Source organism: Mustela erminea, chromosome 1 (assembly GCF_009829155.1).
Source record: "Mustela erminea isolate mMusErm1 chromosome 1, mMusErm1.Pri, whole genome shotgun sequence".
Taxonomy (NCBI): Eukaryota; Metazoa; Chordata; class Mammalia; order Carnivora; family Mustelidae; genus Mustela; species Mustela erminea.
In genome coordinates this window covers 103,643,128-103,671,022 of record NC_045614.1, presented here as the reverse complement: position 1 = coordinate 103,671,022, position 27,895 = coordinate 103,643,128, and the positions used below count along the sequence as shown (strand labels likewise).

At 35.5% G+C, this 27,895-nt stretch overlaps 1 protein-coding gene across 19 annotated transcripts in view; it reads left to right on the top strand.

The window, feature by feature from the left end:
* Positions 1 to 27,895, top strand: part of DLG1 (discs large MAGUK scaffold protein 1) — a 255,691-nt gene that overhangs the window by 141,498 nt on the left and 86,298 nt on the right. For all 19 annotated transcript variants that reach the window (XM_032337041.1, XM_032337090.1, XM_032337079.1 and 16 more), the window contains 6 exons: positions 364 to 417; positions 8,921 to 8,971; positions 11,646 to 11,770; positions 14,470 to 14,639; positions 16,334 to 16,470; positions 22,631 to 22,775. In XM_032337041.1, coding sequence (XP_032192932.1) covers positions 364 to 417; positions 8,921 to 8,971; positions 11,646 to 11,770; positions 14,470 to 14,639; positions 16,334 to 16,470; positions 22,631 to 22,775 — 682 coding nt within the window. The remainder of the gene's footprint in view (positions 1 to 363; positions 418 to 8,920; positions 8,972 to 11,645; positions 11,771 to 14,469; positions 14,640 to 16,333; positions 16,471 to 22,630; positions 22,776 to 27,895) is intronic.

The window sequence follows — 27,895 nt, the reverse complement described above, 5'->3', positions numbered from 1 at the left end:
CTTCCTGGTATACTTGGGAATAGAAAAGCTAATGATATTTGAGCAACCTGGGAAGAGTTCTTATGCAAAGCATATTTGTGGATTTTTTAAGAAGACTGGTAAACTTCTTTACAAATGTTAAGAAAATTATGTCTGTTTTAGCAGAAATAATTTATTTCTCAAAAGCAAATTTAAATGTTTATACTTAATTCTTTTCATCTGGTGCTGGAAACTGGATTCATTGATTAACATATGGAAAGCTCATATAAAATTATAATTTAAGAAATAGCAGATCTTTCATTTGCTTCTGACATTTGTGAATGTTGATATGGAATGTGTCAATTTTCCTGTTAAGGTAACACATTTATAATACTTTTCTTTAAGGCAAATCCTCCTCCAGTACTGGTCAACACAGAGAGCTTGGAAACGTCAACTTATGTAAGTCCAATTTCCTCCACACATTTAAATAATAATTCTTTTCCTGTTCAGTTTTTGATACATATACAAAGATCACAGCTTCATTTTCTTTAACACATTGTACTTGTGTTGTTCTTTCACTGATCTGTAATTGTTAAAGTACATGAAGCAATACCTCTTGATTGTTTTTTTTCCCCATACTTAATGTAAAGCAGAAATGTTGAAATAGAAATTTATGGTTTATTTTTAAATTAAAATGGTCATTTTTCACTAAAGGCTATCATTGACCAATGGTCTTTACACAGTGCCATATATTCAGTCATTTTAGAAATCTAGTTGAGTGACTAGATTTTTACTATCCAGGTTTATATGTATACTCAGATATTAGTTATATAACTTCATACTGAATTGAGTAGTACTTCTCTATAAAATTACTTTGTTAAAAAGCCCTTAAAGATAAGCACCCAGAACAGCAGAACCTAATCCAACATTTTTTACTCCAGAGGAAAATGTCTTTGGAAGATGTTTATGTAGAAGTAGTTCCCATGCTTTTTTTTTTCCCCCATTCAAATGGTACATAATTTTATAGACTGTAAAAGTTCTTTTTTCCCCATTTTTAAATAGTTGATTTCAGTTTATACTTTAAAACACTGCCTAATCCAAGGTCATGAGGATCCTTAGGTTTTCTTCTGAGAGTTTTATAGTTCTAGCTCTTACACTCAGATCTTTGATCCATTTTGAGTCAATTTTGTATGTTGTGGAAGGTAAGGGTCCAACTTAATTCTTTTGCATATGGGTACCAGTTGTCCTGTCCCATCAACATTTGTTGGAAAGACTATTTCTACATTGAATGGTCTTGACATCTTGTAGGAAATCAGTTAGTTATAAATATATGGGCTGAAGCAGCTGGGTGGTTCAGTCCGTTAAGCATCCGACTCTTGATTCTGTCTCACATTCATTAATATCCAGCCCTGCGTCTGCCCTGGTTATGGATAAGAAACATACTTAAGGTTCTCCCAGGGTCCCGGGATCGAGCCCCACTTCAGGCTCTCTGCTCCGCAGGGAGCCTGCTTCCTCCTCTCTCTGCCTGCCTCTCTGCCTACTTGTGATCTCTGTCTGTAAAATAAATAAATAAAATCTTTAAAAAAAAAAATATTCTCTCTCTGTACCTCCCCCCAACTCTGCTTGCATGCATGCTCGCCCACTCTCTGTCTCTCAAAAATATATATAAATATAAATATATGGGTTTATTCTGGATTCTTAATTCTCTACTAGTGATGTTTATGTGTATCCTAATGCCAGTACCACATAGTATTGATTACTGTAACTTTGTAATATTTGGAATCAGAAAGTATAAGTCCTGCAGCTTTTTAAGTTTGTTTTGGATATCCTGGGTTCTTGTGTTTCTATATGAATTTTAGGATCAGCTTGTCAATTTCTGCATGCAAAAAAAGGACATCTAGAATTTTGATAGGAATTGATTTCAATCTGTAGGTAAATGTGGGCAGTATAGCCATCTTATCAATATTGTGTTTTCTAATCCATGAACACAGGATGGCATTCCATTTGTTTACATCTTTGTTTTCAGTAATGTTTTAATTTTCAGTGTACAAGTCTTAAACTTCTTTCACTTAACATTTATTCCTGAGTATTTTGCTCTTTTAATGCTGTTGCAAATGGAATTGTTTTCTTAATTTTATTTATGGATTTTACATTGCTCGTGTATTAGAATATAACAGATTTTTAGGAATTCATTTAGAAATATAATAGATTTTGATCTTCTGTCCTGCAACCTTACAGAACGTATTTATTAATGTTTTTGTGTAGATTCCTTTACATTTTGTATATAAGACCATTGCCATCTGCAAAAGGAGATAGTTTTACTTCTTCCTTTTATAATCCAGATTGATTGATTGATTGATTGATTGCCTAATTGCCCTGGGTAGAACCTCCATTACAATGTTTAGTAGAAGTATTGGGGGCAAATATCCTTTTCTTGTTCCTAATCTATGGTAAAAAGCTTTCAATCTTTTTCTGTTAAGTATGATGTATTATACTCAGTTTTTAGTATTAGTAGATACAATTTCATTGCCATTGGGGTTGGTTCGGTCTCTGTGCATTCCTGCTCTTTTTTTATATAGTGAAAAGTATTAACGAAGGCAAGTTAAAAACAAAAATTCTGAGTTCTTATTGGTTTCAGTAATAAGATGGAAATGAAGTAATTTGGTGAAATTCTCATCTGTTTTTCTTTTTTTTTTTCCCTTAAGGTATCCTACAAATAGTGAAGTTTAGGAAAATTCATTCAATTTGACTTTGGTAGTTTTCTTACATACTTAGAATCTTCTTCACTTTTTCCATATATAAGATAATTGATAACTGCCAATATTTTTAAATCAACTGAAAACATTGCTGTTCATTGTTTAATAAAATCTTATAAGTACATTCTTTGAGGTTAAGACTTTTGTATTTAGTTTTGTTAATTTTTCAGTAGGAAGAACATTTCCTTCTTCCCAATTACGTTTTTCTTTTTAGGTTCTTACCTTGTGATGGTATAGACTTTGATATTTTTATTTGCCTGAAATTATGCATTAATAGGAACTATGAGTCACATGACTGTTGATAAAATCTTTACTTTCAATATATTAATCTATAGTTAGGAATTAATTACTGAATTGAGCCTAAACAATAAGTAATTAGTAGATTAGGCTTATTTTTAAATCTTCCCTTGGAGAAGTCTTATACTGATTATGTAATGGATTTGTCGGTCCTGTTCAGATATATTGGTAGAGGCTGATGAAAAAATGAAAATCTTTGGGCCTATAAGGAACTGAGGACATGTTATAAATTTTCCTCTGCCTCTTAATGGCATGTATGTACCGATAATTAAAACAAATTGTATTAAAAAGAAAAAATTTTTACAGGTTAAAAATTAATAAGTGCTCTTTCAGTATACTGGCAGCAACTAACTGTAAATAATTCCATTAAATCTATCAACAAAAATATGAAATACCTAGCAGTCAGCTTAACAGGAAATTACAGAGTTTATAGTAAGAAAACTATAAAACTTTGCTGATGGCTTCAAAGAATACCTAAGTAAGCAGAGAACAGATCTTATTGCTGAGCAGGAAGACAATGTAGAGATCATCATTTTCCCTAGATGAATTTGGTCTAGGACCAGTTATAACTCCCCAAAAGAGAGCAGTGGGGGTACAGGGACGGGGGTGGGGAAGAGGGGAGAAGGGATAAGAAAAAGAGGAAGAGTTTTAGAATTTAGTTTCTCTGTTGTACTAACCACTTCAGTCACCATATGTGGGTAGTAACCTCCTGTATTGGACAAGGCAGATGATAGAACATTTTATCATCACAGAAACTTATGTTGAACAGTTTGATTTATAAAAAAGTAAAAACTCAAGAGTAATCAAGTAAAATTTAAAATAAAAATAATTGTGAGAGATTTCCCCAGCAAATAATAAAATATATTATAAGACATCGTTAATTAAAACAGCAGAGTTTTAGGGCACCTGGGTGGCTCAGTGGGTTAAGCCGCTGCCTTCGGCTCAGGTCATGATCTCGGGGTCCTGGGATCGAGTCCCGCATCGGGCTCTCTGCTCAGCGGGGAGCCTGCTTCCTCCTCCCTCTCTCTCTCTGCCTGCCTCTCCATCTACTTGTGATTTCTCTCTGTCAAATAAATAAATAAAATCTTTAAAAAAAAAATAAATAAAAAAATAAAACAGCAGAGTTTTAAATAATAGATAGATCAATGGAATACAACTTAACCTAGACATATGTTATATAATCGGATTTTCTTTCTTGGTCAAGTTTCTTTTAGATTAGTTGCTCTTAGTTATAGCTTTATAGGGTTTTTTCTCCATAAATGTTAGGATTTTTTTAAATGTTTAAGAATTTACCACCTATTCTTTTTTTTTTTTAATTTTTTATTTTTTATAAACATATATTTTTATCCCCAGGGGTACAGGTCTGTGAATCACCAGGTTTACTTCACAGCACTCACCAAAGCACATACCCTCCCCAATGTCCATAATCCCACCCCCTTCTCCCAACCCCCCTCCCCCCAGCAACCCTCAGTTTGTTTTGTGAGATTAAGAGTCACTTATGGTTTGTCTCCCTCCCAATTCCATCTTGTTTCATTGATTCTTCTTCTACCCACTTAAGCCCCCATGTTGCATCACCACTTCCTCATATCAGGGAGATCATATGATAGTTGTCTTTCTCTGCTTGACTTATTTCACTAAGCATGATACGCTCTAGTTCCATCCATGTTCTTAAATGTCTTTGTAATTTGTGCCTTTTATCCAGACTACTGCCATAACTTCTTCACTAGTATACTTTTCTCCAGTTGTTCTTCATCTGTTCCATACTACCATAGCTCCTTTTCTGGAAAATCTTTTAAATCTATTTGATGCTCAGAAACTTTCAAGAATATTTCTCATTGCTTACTACAGCATTCAAGACCTTTCACAGTCAGGCCCCAGTCGACCTCTGGTTTCTGCTCCAGCTTTGATCCCCTACACAATCCTATTTTGTTGATAGGCCTAAATTCAAAACCCGGAAAATACTAGCAATGACAGTTCTCAGGAAGTATTCTAGATCTACTCTCATAGTTTTAAAGAAGAAAAAATTATTTTGTAAATAATATATTCATTTTGCCTAAATATCAGTCTCCTCTGGTTTTATTCCCATGTTACACCTCTCCCATCCTGCTAATTGAGAGTAATAAACCTTATATAATAATATATTAGTCAAGCATTTCATTCCTATTGGAAGCCATATTTTGTAAAGATATAAAAAGAAAACTAAGCAAACCAACCATTTTGTAGTTTTGCTGGAAAACATATTGCTGTTAAAAATACCACAGCACCATTGTTTTTTTCACTTTTACTGTTAATGAAGTGCTACCTACAGAGCAATTTGTAGTTTTGGTAATGTACTCTTAGCATTTTGAAGCCCAGTTTGAGTATGTTTAAAGTTGTTATCAGATTATTTTTATATACAAAATTATCAGACAGTTTTAAGTTATGGAGGGTTTAAGACTAAAGTCATTCAGAGCCCCTCTGTTCTCACTTTTCACCTTTTTAAGATCACTCTGTGTTACCTGGAATCCTCACCAGCTCTCAATGACTTAGCATTAAATTAAGCACTAAGCATATTTACCATATATTTACCTTTCGAGAAGGCTTAATGGTGAAAATCTCAAATATTTTAAAACAGAAATCATAAGGTCACAGTATAGAAATTTTAACACCAAATAAACACCAAAAGGGCCATATAAGCACACTTACGTTGGAATGTTTTCCAGAATAAAATTTCAGAGTATTTGGAAATAAACAAATGAACAGAAATAGAGCCCAGTGTAGCAGTTTTGAGATTTGGCCAAAGCCATTTGCTGAGAAAAATTTATTAACTTTAATGGATGTTTTTAAAAAGAGAAGAGTAATCAGCATAAATGAATTGGGTGTTCACCTCAAGAAGCTTTGAAAAAATTCTTTATTCTATATAAGGAATTATCAATTATTTATTCTAAGGAAAGAATAAAGAATTGATAAAAATAAAAGCAGAAAGTAATAGCACAGAATGTGATAGATTAATTAGTATTAAAACTACTTTGATAAGGACTGACACTTTTAGCAAGTCTGAGCAAGGAAAAATAAAGGTGATACAGATAACCTTTAGAATAAGGAAAGTGGGATAGCTACAGATAAGGGTTTTATTTTTCTCATAAAAAAAGGACTTCCAGTCAGGTTGGTAGGATATGTATATGTATAAACCTCCTGCATTTTAGATGCATAGAAATCTGTTAGGAGGTGGGGGAGGGACAGTAAAATATTCTCTAAACTGAGAAGGCACTTTGAGATGAAAAAATGAAATAGGCCGCTCCATATAGTTTACACAGTTCTGTTCAGGATAACTTACCGTCAGAGGAGGGTGGGTTTGGGTGGATAATCCGAATTGTCAGCAGCTGCATGGCTGTTCTCCATGAAGTCTGACCTTGGTTCACAGATTTTGTAGAGTGAGGGGACTTGCAGAAGAGCATTGTAGTGAGATCAAAGGGTTCACTTGCACCTAATTGACCACTAACCTTTAATTGGATTTTGTGGTGCCATCTGTTTGTCAGAGAGGGGAAAGACCATATTGTCTCTTAACAGATTTGTAGGAGGCCAAAGCAGGCCTCCCCATATCCAGGCCGTGGTGGGGATTTCTAAGACATGTATATTAATTTCCAAGGGCCATGGTACTTGGGGTGCTCAGAAGTCATCAAGCAAAACATATGAACAAGATGGAGGGCCAAAGGTGGAGTCAGTATTGTCCACACTCCTACAGAATGAAAGATTTAAAAAGGAGAGAGAGAGAGAGAGAGAGAGTGAGTGTGTGTGTGTGTGTGTGTGTGTGTGTGTGTGTGCATTGATAACATAATCTCAAAAACAAGGAAAACTATTTAGGTAAGAAAGAGAGTTAAAGTAGCAGTTGGGTTTGAATCCATTAGAGCCATAGAACCCAAAAGGTAGAAGAGATGTTTCAGAGGCCCTCAAGAAAAAACTCCTGGGCCCTGAACTGAACTTGAAGTAGGGGTGCTTTCTTATAGTATGGTGAAGAAAGCGAAGTAGCTTACATAGATATCATTATTCTGTTGTTTCATTATTCTATTGATGTATAACAGACCACCCTGAAACTTCAGTGGCTTAAAATACAGTTCATTATTCTCACAATTTTTTGGGTTAACTGGAAGATTCTTCTGCTTCATATTGGCTGGGACACTGGAAAAGGCTGGGAGATCCAAAATAGTCTCATTCATGTGACTGGCAGTTGATGATTATTGCTAGTTAATGCAGCTGGGGCTTTTGGCTAAGGGCCTTAATTCTCCTTCATTTGAATCTTCCATGGGCTGTTTGATATTCCTCACATTACAGCTAAGTTGTTTTTGTTTTTTTTTTTTAAGATTTTATTTATTTGAGAGCAAGAGAGCATAATTGGGGGGGGGGGCGGTGCTGCAGAGGGAGAGAGAGAAGCAGGCTCCCCACTGAGCAGGGAGCTGGATGTGGGGCTGGATCCCAGGACCTCATGACCTAAGCCAAAGGCAGGTGGGTAACTGATTGAGTACCTTCTAAAACAAAGGCAGATATTACAAGGGATCACATGACCTTGAGAACCCACACAGCATCATTTGTGCCACAGTCTTTTCAACAGAGCTCATCTGGGACCTGCCTAGATCCAAGGGAAGGAGAAATAGATGACATCTCTTCATGATAGGATAGTTTAGCCATGTTGCTAAAGAACATTTAGGATGGAAGATGGGAGGCATCTAGAGAAATCTGGTTTATCACAATCCCTGTTTGACTTATCAAGTATTTTGTACAACCTCATATCAAAAATGTTTAAAGCAATGACATGAACCTGAATTAATCCAATTCCAAGGATTATTTACCTTTCAACAGTGGCCCTCACTGTGAAAATTACTACTTCCAGGAGGGAGTAGGAAATAAATTGGAAAGAATAAGATAAAGTGCTTGGTCTATAAGACGTGAGCAAGAACTTGAATGGGGAATCAGATTTGGACATGAAATATTTAAGTGAAATTTGTGACAGAGGAAGCAGTAAAGTAACAGATGCAGAGGTGAAAATTTGCAAGGTATGTAAAGGAAAGAGCAAATCATTCAAATTTGATGGTATGTAACACTCATGAATTATGTATATTAGGAATGAAGCTAAGTGATAAATTGAGGTCAGTTCATACAGAGTCATGTATGAGTTTTTCTGGAAGTTTAGGAGCAGTAAGTATGTTACTGGACATGAGCCCCAGAAAGATCCATCACTGTAAAACACATTAGAGTTATTTGGGCAGCAGAGAATACTAATCTGAGTGTTGGATTATTACATTGGCAATAATCCAGAGGAGATTAACAAAGGCTTGAATCAAGGTAGTAGAGATGAGAATGAAGAGCTAATGGTTTTCAGAAAAATTGAAGTATTCAAATCAATAAGAATTGGCACCTGATTAGATGTATGGATCAAGGCAGTGAAAAGAGTTGAAGTTCCATAATATTAAAAGTCGTATGGGGACGCCTCGGTGCCTCGGTGGGTTAAGCATTTGCCTTCAGCTCAGTCATGATCCCCAGGTCCTGGGATGGAGCTTCATGTCAGCTCCCTGCTCAGCAGGGGGATGGCGGAGGGCTAGCAATCTTCTTCTCCCTCTCCTTCTGACCCTCCCCAGTGCTCATGCACATGTGCTCATTCACTCTCTCTCTCAAATGAATAAACTTTTTAAAATATTAATGCTGTGTGTACCCTTTCTGTATTTTAAAGTCATAATACATGAATTGTCAACTCATTAATTACATTTGTGCTCATCTATTCCTTGAAAATTTTACCTAAAATTATTAAAATGAAGTCAGATTATTTGATTACCACCACATTTAACAGGTTTGCATTAATAAATCCTACAAAAATTATGTCTTGACATTTCAAATTTTATATTCTAAATTTCTGTGCTACTTCTTTTTTCCATCAGGTTAATGGCACTGATGCAGATTACGAATATGAAGAAATCACACTTGAAAGGGTAAAAACTTAATTATCTTAAGATTTTATGCATAAATCTGTTGCTTAAAGAATTCTTTAAATATACTGCTCTTTCATACAGAATTCAAGGGAAAAGATTTTTCAAAAGCATAACTATGTAATATTAGTTTCTTTTATAAGTACACATATTATAAAACTAACCATGATATTTTTAAAACATGTTGCTCTTCTCTAATAACTTTTTTAAAAAATAAACTTATTTAAAAGAGTTCTAGATTTATAGAAAAGTTATACCAAAAGTTTCCACTTATCTTGGCCTCAGTTTTGCCAGTTGTTAACATCTTACATTACTGGAATACATTTGTTTCAACTAATGAACCAATATTAAGTAGTATTATTAACCAAAGTCTATACTTCATTTGGATTTCCTTGGTTTTTCTGTTTTTCTCTTTCAGAATCCCTTCCAGAATACTACATTACACGTAGTTATCATGTCTCCTTAAACACTCCTCTAGTCTGTTTCTCAGATTTTTCTGTTTTTAAGTTTTACTTTTTTCATGTAAAACATTATTGATTTAAAGTATTTAGTATGCTAGTAATGTGCTTATTGTTAACAGTTTTCTTTTTTAGCATAATGATAACCATAGTTCTAATGGACAAGATCCTATTGAAAATTTAGGCATTCCCCCAGTCAGAAAATAATTTAAGGGTACAATTTAGATGTGTAAATTTTCTTGTAATAGTTACCTCTTAAGAATATTTGCATTCAAATGTTGATGGATTTCAGTAATGCCACCTTGCCTGACAAGCATTTTTGAGAAATAAAGTGTTTCACAGAAGTAAAATTTTCTAAGTAACTGAATGTCTGTTTAAGACTGAAATCCAGGGTACCCGAGTGGCTCAGTTGCTTAAGCGTCTGCCTTCAGCTCAGGTCATGATCCCAGGGTCCTGGGATCAAGCCCTACATCAGGCTCCTGGCTCCACGGGAAGCCTGCTTCTCTCTCTCTAACTCCCCTGCTTCTGTTCCCTCTCTCGCTGTGTCTCTCTCTATCAAAATAATAAAATCTTTAAAAAAAAAAAAAAAAGACTGAAATCTTAGATAATTAGGCTTGTTTAAATGTGAAACCAGAGTGGTCTTTTACATGTATGCTAGATCTTTACTGCCCACTACCCAAATTTGGGTTACTCTAACGTAGTACATGTATTTTAATATAGTATTTTTTTATTTAGTTTTTTTCCAGCTTTATTGAGATATAATTGACATGTAATTCTAACTTTTTAATCTTACTCATTTTCATTCTCTCCCAGTGCCTTATAAATTTATTTAGTTAGGAATGGACATTGCTTTTTCACTTATTAAAAAACTTGAGTACCCGGAATTAGAGAGATGTTAAAGACTACAAACTTAGATGAATTATTTTCTAGAGATCTAATGCACAGCATAGTGATTATAATCAATAATACTATATTATATGCTTAAAAATTGCTAAGAGACTATACCTTAAATGTTCTCACCACAGAAAGAAATGACAATTATGTGAAATGATAGAGATGTTAGCTAAAGCAGTGGTTATAATCATATTGCAACATGAAAATATGTCAAATCAACATATTGTACACCTTAAATTTATATAGTCATATGTACATTATATCTCAATTTTTTAAAAAAGCAAAGAAAAAGAACGTGAGTTCCTGAATGACATGGTAACATCACACAACCATTGATCCTATTATTCGTATTCTAGTAACTCTAGTTTTACTCTAGTAAAAGAGTTTAGACAAAAAAAATGATTAAAATAGAATTTTAGAACACATCACAGTAGAGGGAGTATTTAAGCTATTTAGTTAACAGTTAAGTAATCAGTTCAGATGTATCTGCTTATTTGAGTTGCCTGAAAGCCAGAGTTAGAAGATTTTTGCAAAAATAAACAATTTTTTAATACCATTGCTTAGAACATTTATCTTTAAAGACTTTTTCGAAGCAGTGGAAACTTCTCTTCAAAGAAAATCCTACTTAGAAATACAGAATGTAAAACAAGTAAAAACTAGCACTGCTTTGGCAAAATTGACTTTGTTATCAAGAAAACTCACCAATTGAGTTCTCAGGTTGGACTTTCAGTATTAAAAAATGCCTTTTGCTATTCAGCTATCTTGGTTAAAGACATCAGGGATGGGGAAAAAACATGTCAAAGATGACTTAACAGATATAACTTGGTCATTTTAAAGTCAGCTGATGGCAAGGTTAGTAAAAGAAAAGCACCATCCCTACCCCATTTTTAAAAAGTTGAAATAATGTTAATTTTACCTATTCAGAAATAATTGTAGTGGAAAAATCACTTTACTTTTTTTTTTTTTTAAGAAATGTTTGCCTTACCAAACCTGAGTGGGATACATTCTAAAAGAGACCTATCAGTGACCTCTGCAGAGGGGTGACTGATCTAAGGGCAAATTGCATATACTTTGAAAGAAATAACCATAATAGACTATACTTCAGAAGTATTTAGTTCCTACTCAGAAGTAATGCCTTTGAATTCTTCATAGAGGAAAAAAGAGCTTTCCTTATATTTCTTAATTTAGAATCTTCATGTCTCCTACATAGACACCTTTATGTATATGTTCCCCATGTTAGTACAGTTTGTAGGTTCTAAAATGACAGGAACTTCTCAATAAGGGTAATTCTTACTCAATCTCAATTTTTTTTTCTTTATCCACAGGGAAATTCAGGGCTTGGTTTCAGCATTGCAGGAGGTACGGACAACCCACACATTGGAGATGACTCAAGTATTTTCATTACCAAAATTATTACAGGGGGAGCAGCTGCCCAAGATGGAAGATTACGGTACATTTTGCATTTTGTGTTGTGATGCTGAATATAATTTGTGTATTTTTCTTTAGGCAGATTGAGTAAGGAATCAATACAAATAAACACAATCATAAACCAATATAAGGTAGATGTTCCAATAACAAATGAATGAGATAATTGTGCACTAAGTGTTGTTTCCCTCTTTTCATTTAGGAGTTTAGTTTTATCTCAGATACTATAACATGTTGAAAAATAAATTTGATTGATGGTTTTAAATGTGAGCAAATTTGGGGCACCTGGGTGACTCAGTTGTTAAAGTACTCAGGTCATGGGCCAAGCCCTCCCTTTCCAGCTCTCCCTGCTTGTGTTCACTCTCTCGCTGTCTCTCTCTGTCAAATAAATAAATAAAATCTTTAAAAAAAAAGTGACATAATTTATAGAAATCAGAAAATTCCCTTTGTATTTTTTTATTCTTTTTTTAAAATTTATTTTCAGCATAACAGTATTCATTATTTTTGCACCACACCCAGTGCTCCATGCAATCCATGCCCTCTCTAATATCCACCACCTGGTTCCCCCAACCTCCCAACCCCCGCGGCTTCAAACTCCCTTTGTATTTTTAAATGTATTCACAAAATGTTTTCCATTTGTTTCCTGGGTAGGAAACATGTATATAAACTTAGGGAGATGATACATAACTGAATTTGTATCCTGTACCACAAAAAGTAAAGATTATGCAAACTTTAAAAAAGTAATACATTTTCTTAATTGAATGAATGAAAGTAATACTGGTCTCTTATTTGAATTCAGTGTTCCATTGTAGAAGATAGCTTTAGCATATTTTGTTGTTTCCTTAGGCCATACATTGTGGCACTTTTCCTATGCCCTTGTTTGTTGGTATATATACCAACAAACTATACACACACACACACACACACCAACAATATATAGTAACAATATATTACTTTATATATAAAGTAATATATTGTTACTATTACTATATATATAGTAAGAGTCACAAGTTTTAGAACTAAGGATTTTTATATGGTCTGTTAAAAATAACATCTGTTTATAAGGCTGTTGGTGCCTTCTGTAGCTCTTCACTTTCTTGCCTTCTCACTGGATATGACAGGTGATAGATTAATGAAATCAGTTGGATATAAAATTAATAATTTGACCATTCCTGTAAATGCAGACATTTACTTCCTGATTCTGTTATTGGCCTTTTATTTGTCCTTATATGAAAATTAATGTGTTCCATTTGTTTCAGTGAAGAACATACCTGTAATATTCTAATATATCACTGTCTTCACATACAGAGTTTCTTTCCTCTTAAGAAAGTTAATTACAGAAAAAGTTAATTACAGAGAACCTTATCAGGAACAATTTTAATATTTTAATTGTCTTTTGTTCTCTTTCCCTGCCCAGTTACAAATGATTGTTTTTCCCCCTGATGGAATGCTATGTAATTTAAACTGAGACCAGAACTGGGGGGAAAGTTAGGACTAGAACAAATCAAACTTTAAAAAAATGTATTCCGGGGCACCCGGGTGGCTCAGTGGGTTAAAGCCTCTGTCTTCGGCTCAGGTCATGATCCCAGTGTCCTGGGATCAAGCCCCTGTCTTCGGCTCAGGTCATGATCCCAGTGTCCTGGGATCAAGCCCCTCATCGGGCTCTCTGCTCAGTGGGAAGCCTGCTTCTCCTCCTCTCTCTCTGCCTGCCTCTCTGCCTACTTGTGATCTCTGTCAAATAAATAAGTAAAATCTTAAAAAATAAATATATTCCTTTGTCAAATTAAAATACATTATTTACATGAGAAACCTTTTAATTAAATGATGTAATCTTTAGCTTTATATAAATTTCAAGAAATAACTTTATTTTTTTAGATCTATCTAGTTTGAAAAAGCAAGTCAAAAAATTACTTTTGGATATATCAGTGATTATCTCAGTTTTGCCACCACTGTCTCCGTGACCTTTAACTAATTATTTTGTCTGCACTTCTGTTTTCTTTGAATCATAGCTCTGTCAGTCATTACCTGGATGACCTTAGGAAAAATTATTTAAACTCTTTGTGCCTCAATTTCTCCATTTGTGAAAAAAGAATAATAACTATATAACTACCCTACAGGTTGTTGTAAGGGATAAAACACTAAAATAAGTACCTGGCATGTGGTTATTGCTAAATAAATACTAACATGATGAATAAATAAAGCATAATGTATCTTAATGCTTACACATAATAAGCATACAAGAACCATACAAATTATAGTTGTCATTATTATTTAATATTTTGGGGTGATAATTTGTTATTTGCACTGTTTCTTTTGCTAGCCCTCGGAAAATATTTGTATTTATTTATATGAGTATTTGATACAGTGGAATTTAACAAAGTTTCTTCATATATATTTTCTCTAGTAAATAATTCTCTTTACCTTAAAAATGAAAATGACAAGCAGTTATCAGAGTGACAATTAGAGGGCACGTGTGTGGCCAGTGGGTTAAGCCGCTGCCTTCAGCTCAGGTCATGATCTCAGGGACCTGGGATTGAGTCCCACATCGGGCTCTCTGCTAGGTGGGGAGCCTGCTTCCTCCTCTCTCTCTCTCTCTGCCTGCCTCTCTGCCTGCTTGTGATCTCTCTCTGTCAAATAAATAAATAAAATCTTTAGAAAAAAAAAGTGAAAATGAGATACTTTAATATTTAATTTTTATTTTTAATATTTTGGGTTTTTTCTCAGGGTCAATGACTGTATATTGCGAGTAAATGAAGTAGATGTTCGTGATGTGACACATAGCAAAGCAGTTGAAGCATTGAAAGAAGCCGGGTCTATCGTACGCTTGTATGTAAAAAGACGGAAACCGGTATCAGAAAAAATAATGGAAATAAAGCTCATTAAAGGTCCTAAAGGTATGGGGGGGGCGCCTGGGTAGCTCAGTCAGTTAAGTGTCTTTCTTGGCTCAGGTCGTGATCCCGAGTCTGGGATTGAGCCCTCCATGGGGCTCCTTGTTTTGCAGGGAGTCTGCTCCTCCCTCTGCCATTCACCCCACTCATGTTCTCTCTCTCGCTCTCTCTCAAATAAATAAATAAAAACTTTTTTTAAAAAAGGTCTTAAAGGTATGTAATAATGAAACTAAGATTATTATGAAATTACTGAGATAAATGTAACTATCGACTTGTTACACACATTCTAAGATTCACAGTACTGGTAATCTACAGAATGTGTGTGAAGTTTCAGAATTTCTATTCTGCTGATTTTTGTCTTAAGTAGAGTTTACTTAAACACTTTTAAGTCTTGTATAGTGTGGCTATTGTCATCATCAGTCTACAAAGTACCTTTAAATACAGGTACACAGGCTAAGTTAAAAGATGAAAATATTTATGTGTGTCATTAGTAGTTATATCTGCAGTGAGGACAGTTAATACTTGATTTTTGAATTTTGAAAACATTGATGGGATTGGGGATAAATGGAAATACTGATTCTAATTTATAGCTTCATGGAAGTAGTAGTATTCCAACAAATGAAAAAAAGAATAGAGAGCTACAGATTTATCTGGTTTTGAAGCTATGGGATTTATGAATTACAGAATTATTTATTTAAAAAATTATGATCGGGCGCCTGGGTGGCTCAGTGGGTTAAGCCGCTGCCTTCGGCTCAGGTCATGATCTCGGGGTCCTGAGATCGAGTCCCACATCGGGCTCTCTGCTCAGCAGGGAGCCTGCTTCCCTCTCTCTCTCTGCCTGCCTCTCCATCTACTTGTGATTTCTCTCTGTCAAATAAATAAATAAATAATCTTAAAAAAATAAATAAAAAATAAAAAATTATGATCATAGAGAGGCTGATTGGTGGTATAGTTAGTTAAGCATCCAACTCTTTGTTTCAGTTTAGGTCCTGATCTCAGTGTTTTGAGATGCTGCCTGTGCTGGGCTCTGGGCTCAGGGCAAGGTCTACTTAATAAAACACTCTTTCACTTTCCCTCTGCCCCTCTCCACCTCCCCCACCCCATCCTCCTACAATCGAGCTCTTTCTCTCTAAAATAATAAATCTTTAAAAAAAAAAAAAAGCTAATTCATAGATATCACCACCAAAAATTTTATTATTTTTCTCAATTGTTTTAATCTTGTGAAGGTATTAAAAGTGTTAGAAGCACAAACATTATGGCAATAAAAGTGAAACATAATTTTGTAATGCCTCTTTGAAACAAATAAATGCACTTACAAAAAGACTTTAAGAGATAACCTGGTGGGGGAGGGGGAAGGAGCTTATTTATAACTATAGGAATACATATATATATATACATATACTCACATATATATGATCATCTACTGACTACAAAGCAAATATATAAAACTTAAAAAGTAGGGAAATAGGGGCACCTGGGTGGCTCAGTCACTTGAGCATCCAACTCTTGATCTCAGCTCAGATCTTGATCTCAGAGTTGTGAGTTCAAGCTCCCTTTAAAAAAAAAGGCAAATAGATTCTTTTGTGTTTTAAAAAAAAACATGAATGTGATAAGATGGTCAATTTTTAGTTTTTAACCCTTTCTTTGGACTTAAGTTCTTGTTAAATGATGAAATTTCAAAACTAATGTTTTCCAAACAGGTCTTGGGTTCAGCATTGCTGGAGGTGTTGGAAATCAACATATCCCTGGGGATAATAGCATCTATGTAACCAAAATAATTGAAGGAGGTGCAGCACATAAAGATGGTAAACTTCAGATTGGAGATAAACTTTTAGCAGTGAGTATAAGAAATTTGTTATTTTATTTTATTTTATTTTATTTATTTTTTTGGTTAACAAACTAGAATTTCTGTGTGCCAGAAATGTCTAAATAATATTTAAATGAGTGAATACTAATCTTGGTTTAATTGAAACCTGAAAAAATGACTCGTGGTATTCTCTGATTAGCCTTTTTTTTTTCCCCCTCTACTAGCTCCCCCCCCCTTTTTTTTCTCTTCTTGTTGAAGGGTTAGGGAGTTGGATGCACAGAATTGTTTAAACAGTGTCATCTTTCATGTGACTTTTTCCCCTCCCTTTTTTTAACTTAATTATAGTATAATGGAAACTGCTAAAGTCTTTACCCAACCCAAAACTAGAATACCAACAATTTGTGTTTTATTCATTTGCTTTTTAAAAATTTGTTTAATCGGGGGCGCCTGGGTGGCTCAGTGGTTTGAGCCTCTGCCTTCAGCTTGGGTCATGATCTCAGGGTCCTGGGATCGAGCCCCACATCAGGCTCTCTGCTCAGCAGGAAGCCTGCTTCCCCCCTTCTCTCTCTCCCTGCCTCTGCCTACTTGTGATGTCTGTCTGTTAAATAAATAAATAAAATCTTTAAAAAAAATTGTTTAATCACATACATATGCCTGAATATTTTGTGTAATGTTAATTTATTGGGAAATTTTTTTAAAGGCTATTGTGCTAAATGTAGTCTTTTAATACTTTCTTTTACTCAGTATTGGTTTACTGAGATTTTCCATATTGTTGCCTGGAGCTGAAATATTCATTTTACCTTCACATAACATTCTGTTCTGGAACTATATGGCAGTTTATTTGTGCAGTCTTCATCAATAACTGTCCTAGTCTATGTTCCCTGGAAAAATACCTGAAGAAAAGCTACCATGCTAAGGTTTTGTGGGGAGGTATAATCTAAGAAGCTTAGAGTGAGTAAAAATGAAAAGTGAGGCAGACAATAAGGGAAAGTCAATACAAGCTATTATATTTCTGAGCTAGCCATAATTTCATAAGAAAATGTTGCTATAATTGCCTGTCGTATAGGACAGTCTTACAGGCAGGTGATATGATACTTAAATAATCTTTAGATCCAGCCATCCAGAGAAAAGAAAGGATTATCTCTCTGTCTCTTCTTTGGTAGAGTCTCCAATGGGGCTAACGGTCCCAAGTTTCTGGGCTGTTACTCAGCTCCTCTAGGCAAATGCTAGGGAAGCCAGCTCCCATACTCCATAGCATAGTACTTCGTCTGAACTCAGGATGGTGGAAAGAACCAGACCCTCAGTGATCTCGACAGATCAGACACAGGCTTTTGACATATTAACAGCTCTCACTCTACAGAAAAACATATCAGCTATACCCAAGCACAGCCCTTAACCTAGGGCCTTCAACCCTAGATTGAAGGAGCTGATACTGAGGAGATGAGGTGAGAGAAGCAGTAGCCAGGTCTCTCCAGTAAGCCCACAGCCAAAGCCTAGTAGGCAGGTAGGCTCAAGCAAATCTGAAAAGGCACATAAACTAGGTCTGATACAGTGGGGAGTTGGGTTATTTCCTTTTTTTTTTCTTTCTTTCCTTTTTTCCTGGTGGTATGAATAATTCTGCTAGGGAGAGCTGCTTTGTGTTCTGGTGAACATGTATATATAAGAATTTCACTTAACTATTTATCCTAGACAGTGGTCATGGAATATCCTTTTAGTAACATTATAGCAAAAACATACTGTTTTCCAAACCAGTTATAAAAATGTACGCTCCTGTCAACAATATATAAATGATTTCTTTGTTGTACATGCTATCCAGTACTGCCTATTGTTGCAGCAAGGAGATAGACTGTTATGAGTTAATAATGGGGAAGAGGAAAGAGCTGACTTTGAACTGCTTTTCTACACACACACACACGCGCGCGTGCGCGCACTGTTGAAAACAGCCTTCTTTCTCCACTTAGTTTTTCATTTGTACTTCTTAATTTCTTAGATACCATGCTTTCCTTTTATGGTTTTTCCAGAATCAGTTTCAGTGCTTGGGAAGCCAGCAATGTATGCTGATTGACCATTTAGTAAGGTTTTGGTTGTCATAGTTCCACTGAAATTATCTAATTCTTAGTTCTCATTTTAATTGACACATCAGGCATTCGACATGGTTTCCTCCTTCTTGAGACACTTTTTCCATTTTGCTTAACAGTTATACCTTCTTTCTTGGTATTCCTCTTATCTCACTAGTCTTTCCTTCTCATTCTACCTTTTGGTGCATCTATCTTCTCCCTAACCTCTAAACATTGAAGTGATACAGGACTTGGTCCTTGTACATTTTTTCTTCTTTTTGATAGGTGGTCAAATAACTTACTGTCTCATTGCACATGGTAGGTATTAAGTATTGTTTTCTGACTTCAGTTTTATTTTTATACATACAAATATTTTGTGCTTGGCTGTAATATAAAATTTTTTTTAATTTTATTTTTCAGTGTTCCAAGATTCATGGTTTATGCACCACACCCAGTGCTCCATGCAATACCTACCCTCGTTAATACCCACCACCAGGCTCTCCCAACTCCCCCCACCCCCCAGAACCCTCAGTTTATTTCTCAGAGTCCACAGTCTCTCATGCTTTGTCCCCCTCTCTGATTTCCCCCAACTCACTTCTCCTCCCCTTCACCCAATGTCCTCCATGTTATTCCTTATGTTCCACAAGTAAGTGAAACCATATGATAATTGACTCTCTGATTTATTTCACTCAGCATAATCTCCTCCAGTCCCACCCATGCTACACAAATAGTAACAAATTCTGGTTGCAAATATACATATGTGCAAGTCTTTTGGAAAATCTCAGAGTAACACATCTTTTACATTCTTCTTTCAATTCAGTTTGCTTGACAGGTAAATACTCCTAATCTTAACCTTTTGCTGGACATAAAATATTTTTTCATTCGCTTTTAAGGAATTGCCTTTCAGGGGTCCTAGTTAATTGACAGCATTCAATCTCACTTCTAACCTTGAAGAGGTCCAAGCTAGACACATTATCCAGCCTGTTCATGGTCCTTCAAACTGTATGAAGTTGAAAATGCTCCCCCCCAAAAACTCTACTTCCAACATTTCTTTTTCCTTTCAACATTTGCAATATCCCACTATTTTTGGCATCTGAGGTTATTTGGTAATATAAAATTTTTAACAGTAGTTCTTGGCAAAACAGTTGACAAACCTTAGAAGATTTCATCTAGTCTCCTTTCATATGTTTCAAGAGTCCTGTCAGATTTAATATATCTAAAATTAAGCTTCTGAGTTTTCATCCTACGCCTCACCCACCACCCTCAAGTCCTGTTCGTGCACAGTCTTCACATCTCATGAAGTGGGAACTTTATCCTTCTGTTTGCCCAGGTCTAAAACTTCAGGATCATTCTCCTTCATACTCCTTATTGAATCCCATAGCAAATCTTGTCAGCTCTTTTATCTGTTATCTAAAGCTGCTTAAGAAAACACAAAAATTAGTGACTAAAACAACAATAATAATTATTTACACTTCTGTAATTTAGGTGGGGTTCAGCCAGGACAGTCTGTCTCTGTTCTGTATACTGTCACCTGGTAGCTGAGCTAGGGCCAGAAATCAACTTCCAGGTTCACTCATTTATGGCAGACAAGTTGGGAGGGCTGAGTGCAGGTGGAGCGTTAGCCAGTGGTCTCCCCACATGGCTACATTAGGTTTCTCACAAGATGGTGACCAGATTATAAGAGGGATATACCAGAAACACAGGCTCCTGTGTGTGGCATTTATCAGTCCTCTCATTGTATCATAGTTACTAATGTCTCACTGGCTAAAGCTAGTTATATAGCCAAGCAAGGTTCACTGTAGGAAGGGATTTTACAGGGGTGTGAATACCAAGATGCATGGCTCACTGTAGGCCACCAGAGGAACAGTTTACTTTATATTTCAAAATGCAGGTAGACCTTCACTGTACATGATAGTGTGGGACCATAAAAATGACCATGTAGCTAAAGCCCTGCAAAGCAGTATTAGTAATTGGTGAAAGTTAATGATTGTTCTATGACCTTTAAAAATTTTTGTTGGAATGTTAAAAAACTCTCCTCGGGGCTCAGTGGATCAAAATCTCTGCCTTCTGCTCAGGTCATGATCCCAGAGTCCTGGAATCAAGCCCTGCATCAGGCTCTCAGCTCAGCAGGGAGTCTGTTCCCCCCCCCCTTTGCCTACTTGTAATCTCTGTCTGTCAAATGAATAAATAAATAAAATCTCAAAAAAAAAAAAACCCTCTCCTGTCAATTATATAGGAACAAATTAGGGAAATGAAAAATACACTAAAATGAGTATTTGTTTAGTACATTGTAATTTAAAACATTAGAAACATTTATAATGTTTTATTTCTTTTTTTTTTAAGATTTTTTTTTTTATTATTTGACATTAAGAGAGGGATCACAAGTAGGCAGAGGGGCAGGCAGAGAGAAGGGGGGAAAGCCGGCTCCCCGCTGAGTAGAGAGCCCGATGGGCTCCATCCCAGGACCCTGAGATCATGACCTGAGCTGAAGGCAGAGGCTTAACCCACTGAGCCATCCAGATGCCCCGATGTTTTATTTCTTTGCCAAAGAAAAAAAAAATTACCAAAAAGAGGGGTGCCTGGGTGGCTCAGTAGGTTAAAGCCTCTGCCTTCGGCTCAGGTCATGATCCCAGAGTCCTGGAATCGAACCCCACTTTGGGATCTCTGCTCAGCGGGGAGCCTGCTTCCTCCTCTCTCTCTGCCTACTTGTGATCTCTGTCAAATAAATAAATAAAATCTTTTTAAAAAAATTACCAAAAAGAGGAGCAAAATTAAGCTAAAGCTAGCGGAAGGAAGAAGATAATAAAGATTAGAGCAGAAGTTAATGAAACAAGGAATAGGAAAGTGAGAGCAAAGATAAACCAAAACGTGGTTCTTTGGAAAGGTGAACAAAATTGACAAACCTTAGCTAGACTCATCAAGAGAAAAAGGAAGGCTCAAATTTCTAAAAGTAGAAATAAAAGAGGGGACATAAGGAAATACTTATATTTATGAATAATTATAGGCCAACGTATTAGATAATTTATATGAAATGGACAAATGTCTAGAAAGCCACCACTACCACTTTTTTCAGACTGTACTGAAGAGTATAGACAGGAAAATAAAAAGATATGCAGATTGGGAAGGAAAAAGTAAAACTTGGTAAATTACATCTACAAATACAGTTTTACTTGCATATAGAAAATCCTAAGGAACCTATTGATAGAATAGTAAGTTTAACGAGGTTGTAGGATATATATCACTACCTGAAAATCGATTCTGTTTCTATAATAGGAGATAAATGAATGGCTAATAAATAACTGAAAAACTCAACTATTAAACAGTGGAAATAAAAACTTAATGTACAAATTGAAGCATGCTTTTTTATAAATTGATTCTGTCCAGTGTTGGCAAAAGGCCTGAGTAGATGGGTATGACATGCTCATATTCTATGGTAGTGAGTATAAGTTGACTAAAGTCATTTATTTAGAGCAGTTTAAATATCTGTTAATATTTGAATGGCTTAATAAATTATGGTATAATCACACAATGGTGTACTGTGCAACAGTTTTTTAATTCTCTGTGCCCCAACATGGAAAGATCTCTTAGATACTTTATATTGAAAATCCAGTTGCAGAATAAAAACTTTAAGATAGTCTCATTTTCTTAAAAAAAATCTAAATATACCTTACATATATTCATAAATACCTAAGAACAGAAGAAGAATTAGGTTTGGGGATTGTGAGGAATAGGGACTGGAATTATGATTGGCTATTCCAGGAGTGCCTGGGTAGCTCAGTCCTGCCTTTGGCTCAGGTCATGATCCCAGGGTCCTGGGATCGAGCCGCATGTCAGGCTCCCTGCTCAGCAGGAAGCCTGCTTCTCCCTCTCCTACTCCCCCGGCTTGTGTTCTTTCTCTTACTGTGTCTCTCTATCTAATAAAATCTTAAAAGAAGAAAAGATTGGCTATTCCATTAATACACATAAACAACTTCCTGATGTGATAGTAAAAATGGATATTTTCTTTCTATATATCTTTATATTCCTTAAGTCACTCCTGCTTTTCTCGTATTTTGGTATAATTGTTTATAACAAAAAAGCAGAAAGCTAGTGAAAATGTCCTAAAACAAATGTCTTTTGGAATTTTCTTTTAGGTGAATAGTGTGTGTTTAGAGGAAGTTACTCATGAAGAAGCAGTAACTGCCTTAAAGAATACGTCTGATTTTGTTTATTTGAAAGTGGCAAAACCCACAAGTATGTATATGAATGATGGCTATGTACCACCTGATATTACCAACCGTAAGTCTGTTTGCTTAAATCTCTTATTTCCCTATTTTTAAATGTTTTAAAGAAACTATATTAAGCATTTTAACTTAATAGTTTTTAAAAATCAAATTTAAATCAGAATCTTGATAGTAAGAAGGGGTATGTCCTTTTTCAAAGTTTTATGTAGATAACAGTCACCAAAGGTATTTGCAAGTAATGCACATTCCTGTTTTGTCTAATAGTTTTGGGATGTAGTACAGAAATTTACCTTAACAAGCAATTCTTTTAAAACCTTAGTAATTTTGAGGTGCCTGCTAGTTCATGGACTATACTTCAAGAAATACTAATATTAAATATTTCTGAAACTTGGGCTTTTCTATGTTCTGTTATGTGAGCACAGATACTATTTTTATACAAGCTTCTAGTATATTACCTAACTGTATTTGTATACAGTACAATTGTGTTGCCTAGAAATGAACTGTTAGGAAAAGTAGTAATGTAATTTTAAGTTTTCTCTTTGATTTCCAGTTTCCTTTTTAATGTACAGACTGGGATAAGATTTAAGGAATGTGTTTTGTGTTTGTTGAAAATGGAAGTTTTATTTCTTTGGTGAAATGAGTTGATATAGAAGCACCCATGTGTACCAGAGATCTTAAATGTACTCTCTGTAGTCTGCTTTTCCAAGTGTTCCTCATTTAAATTGTAGAATTTTAGAGGTATTTGTGGTTTTATAAATGGCAAGGTTCCAGTTTTAAAACTGTCAAAGTTCATTATTGTCATTAGTGATAAGTTAGACATAAATTTAATTTTAAACAAATATACTGTCTTCCAGCGATACCTCTTCATTATCTGCCCATTGATTTATTAATTACTCAAGTATAACTGAACTTTTAAAAATCATATTTAGTTTCTTAATGGAGAAGGGATGATATCTTTTTTTTAAATACTTCATTTGTGTGAGAACAGAAGTTTGCTACTTGTTTAAAATTCTCACATATAGTTGGTCTTACACATGAACTTTATATAACCGTTTTATGTATTTTTATTTGATTAGACATATAAAATTCACTAAAAAGCTATTTTATGCACCAGTGCAAATATCAGTCTTATTTCTTTATTATGCTGCCTTATCTGTTCAAGACAACAATGCATATTTGTTACACTTGTTTTGTGAACTGAGAGTTGGTGTCCTGATTATGACCAGATATAGACAGCCAAGCTACTGCTTATATGTTGAACTGGGAAAAAAAAAAAGTTCTTTTTTAATTGAATTACCCATTTTTATATATAGTAATATGACATATAGAAATGGAAGAACTACCTTGCTCAGTGGGAAGCCTGCTTCTCTCCCTCTTCCGCTCCCCCTGCTTGTGGTCCCTTTCTCGCCGTCTGTCTCTCTGTCAAAGCTAGTCCTAAAGAGTGATAATTAGATAATGATGGTTGACTTCTTTATAGGCATAGATAGCTTTCCTTTTTTCATCTATTGAACTAATAGAACATTGTGAAAAAGTTGTTTATCCTTGCTAGTTCAGCTCTTTCCATAAGGTTCTATTTCCATTCTCCTCTTCTTAGGCAACTACAATTACAAATCTTGTTATGTATTTCCAGCCCACGTTCATACTACATAGGCTGTTCTTATGTCATTTATCTATGTGTTTCAGGGCACCTAGGTGCCTCAGTTAGCTTAGTGTCCAGCTCTTGGTTTTAGCTCAGGTCTTGATCTCAGGGTCATGACATCCAGCCCTGTATCAAGCTCCACACTCAGTGCAGAATCTGTTTGAGATCCTCTCTCCCTCCCCTGTATGCACACACTTTCTCTCTCTCTCTCCCTCTCCCTCTCTCTTTCTCCTTCTCTAATATAAATAAATAAAATCTTTTTTTTTTTTTTTCTCCAAAAGGCATTTGTGATTAAAAACTTCTTACAGGGTCACCTGGGTGGCTCAGTCGGTTAAGCATCTACCTTCAGCCCAGGTCATGATCTCAGTCCTAGGATCCAGTCCTGTATCTTATTCTCTCCTCAGTGGAGAGCCTGCTTCCTCCTCTCCCTATGCCTGGCTCTATGCCTGCTTATGCTCTCTCTGTCAAATAAATAAATGCGATCTTTTAAAAATAATAAATAAGTAAAAATAAATAAATAAAAAACTTTTTACAGAAATTATTTTTACCTATCATCTTTTCCGAAGTCCTTGTCATCAGACTACCCAACTTACTTTAGTCATTGAAGATTTTAATGCCAGGCCCATTGTCCTTGCTACTACTATTCATATTGTCATTCTTGGTGGTGTCCAGCCACAATTCACACTGATGACTTACTCAACAGTCTGGCCTCTTTATTTCTTGATCTCTTTCTTCCTAACTATCCTGCCCTCCACTCCACTTCAAACACATGGTTCCATATAATAATTTAGAGCTTATCATTATCAGGGCACCTGGGTGGCTCAGTCGGTTAAGCCTACAACTTTTGATTTTGGCTCAGGTCGTGTTCTCAGGGTTGGGGAATAGAGCCCTGAGTCAGACTCTATGCTCAGTAGAGAGTCAACTTGAGATTCTCTCTCTTCCTCTGCCTCTACCCCTTCCCAGCCCCATGTACTCTCTTCTCTCTCCTCCTCCTCTATCTCTAATAATTATATCTTTAGATGTTTTATCAGTATCTTCACCACCTCAACTTTTTAACTACCTACCTCAGTTCATTTATCCCTATTCTAGTAATTCATCCTCATTTTGACCTTCCATTCTTTAACACTACAACTTGATTGCCCTCTTGTGTCCCCATCTGTCTATGTTTTTGGCTTAACTTCCATTATTTGTTATGATACTCTCTCTATTGCATATATCTTCTATTCCTTTGGCCCCCAAATTCCTCCTTTTCAGAATTCCAGCCAAGCTTCAACCTGCTGTCTTCCTTCATTCTTGCTCCCTAAAAAGCAGAACATCACTGGAGAGAAGTACAAAACTTTAGCTTAAGTTATGACCATAAATTTCAGGTGGAGTCATACTCTTGTGGTTGTAACCGAAATACAGATAATAACCAAAATAGGGCACCTAGAAATAAAAGTGGGTTTCTTACGAAGGGAAAAAAAGTCCATTAGATCTAACAGAGAACATAGTTTCTCTGCTGACATTAGAATTCTCATTCTGGTATATTACAGGTTTCTCATTTTTAATTTATATTCTTTTCACCCGGAAGGTCTCATTGAACTTCTGACTTGGTTACTGATCTTTTCCCACTTTTACATCAAGTCCTTACACTTGGCTTCTTTTCTAAATCTTGGAGGGCTTTGATCATTAACCTTGATACCTAAGGACAAAATATTAGGCTTCCTTGTTTTGTAGTTCTCTGGGGAATCTTTTCACTTAGGATTTGCAGTATAGGAAATAGTGTTGTTTTATTCTCGCCTTACAGGTGAAAATGACTCTTCCAGAAAAGATCCATTGAATAAAGACACAGTCTGCACAGATATGCAGGGGAAAAGTACCTTTTCTGGTTTGGGCAGTTGACCAAAGTTCTTGTCCTTTTGCATTTTGTTGTCATTGCTCCAACCATAATTGATAATGCGGCAAAGATAGTTGAGTTCAAAATCAGTAAACCATAGACTTTAAAGGGCTGGTGATTATAGAGGTTCACATGAGTTTCTTGCTTTAGAGCAACATGCCAGTTTCCTTGAAAATCACAGATGTTTTTGCTTACCAAAGTCCAAAGGAAAGATTTTGGACTTCCAGAGTCAAGAGCCATAGTAGAAAGCCCTTTGGCTTGAATGCAGAAGAGCATCTTAAATGGGAACTAGACAGAAAACAGTTACTGTTGGACACTGCAAACCTGTAAAATGAAAGATACAGCTAGACTTCTAAGCCCTATACTATCAATAGACATTGTAACTTTTTCTTTTTTGTATGATTAGAGAGGGAGATGAACACATGCCTATAGAGCATGCATTTTTTCCAGTATACCATGATTTCATTTTTTACCAGTTGTCTTTTACACAGGTCACTTCATTCCTTTTACCTCTCAAGCCACTATAATAATTTAAACTAGTGATCCTTGCATTTTTATACTCCTGGGGCGCCTGGGTGGCTCAGTGGGTTAAGCCGCTGCCTTCGGCTCAGGTCATGATCTCAGGGTCCTGGGATCGAGTCCTGCGTCGGGCTCTCTGCTCGGCGGGGAGCCTGCTTCCCTCTCTCTCTCTCTCTACCTGCCTCTCCATCTACTTGTGATTTCTCTCTGTCAAATAAATAAATAAAATCTTTAAAAATAAATAAATAAATTGGGCTGACAGATCTGAGCTGGTGTCAAAGCATAGAGGTTTGTTTTTTTTTTTTTAATAGACTTTATGTTTTAGAGCAATTACAGATTCACAACAAAATTAAGCAGAGGGTACAGAAATTTCTTATATACCATCTTCCCCCATCCATGCACAGCCTCCCCTATTATCAATATCCCCCACCAGAGTGAGATATTTGTTACAACTGATGAACCTATATTGCTACATCTTACCCAGAGCTCACAGTTGACATTAGATTTAACTTTTAATTGTATATTCTGTGGGCTTGGACAAATATAATGACCTGTATCCACTATCACAGAACATACAGAGTAGTTTCACTTACTTAAAAATCCTATATTCTGCCTGTTCTTTTCTTTCCTCTAACCTGTAGGACCACTGATCTTTTTACTGTTACCATAGTTTGGCCTTTTCCAGAATGTCACATAGTTTGTATCATACAATATGTAGCCTTTTGAGGTTGGCTTTTTTCACATAGTAATATGCATCTAAGGTTTCCCATATCTTTTCATGGCTTGATAGCTCCTTTCTTTTTAGTGCTGAATAACAATTTGAGTGTACCACAGTTTATTTATCCATTCACCAATGGAAGAATATCTTGGTTTCTTATAAACTTTAGAATTATGAATAAAGCTGCTTTAAATATATTTGAGCAGGTTTAGGTGTAGACATAAGTTTTCATCTCCTTTTGGTGAATACCGGAACATGATGGCTAATATCATAGGATAAGAATATGTTTAGTTTTATAAGAAATGGCCAAACTGTCTTCCAAATTGTACTCCAGCCATATAGTATGAGGGTTCCTGTTGTTTCGTATTCTTAACAGCATTTGAGGTTATCATTGTTCGGTATCTGAGCTTCTAATAGATGTAC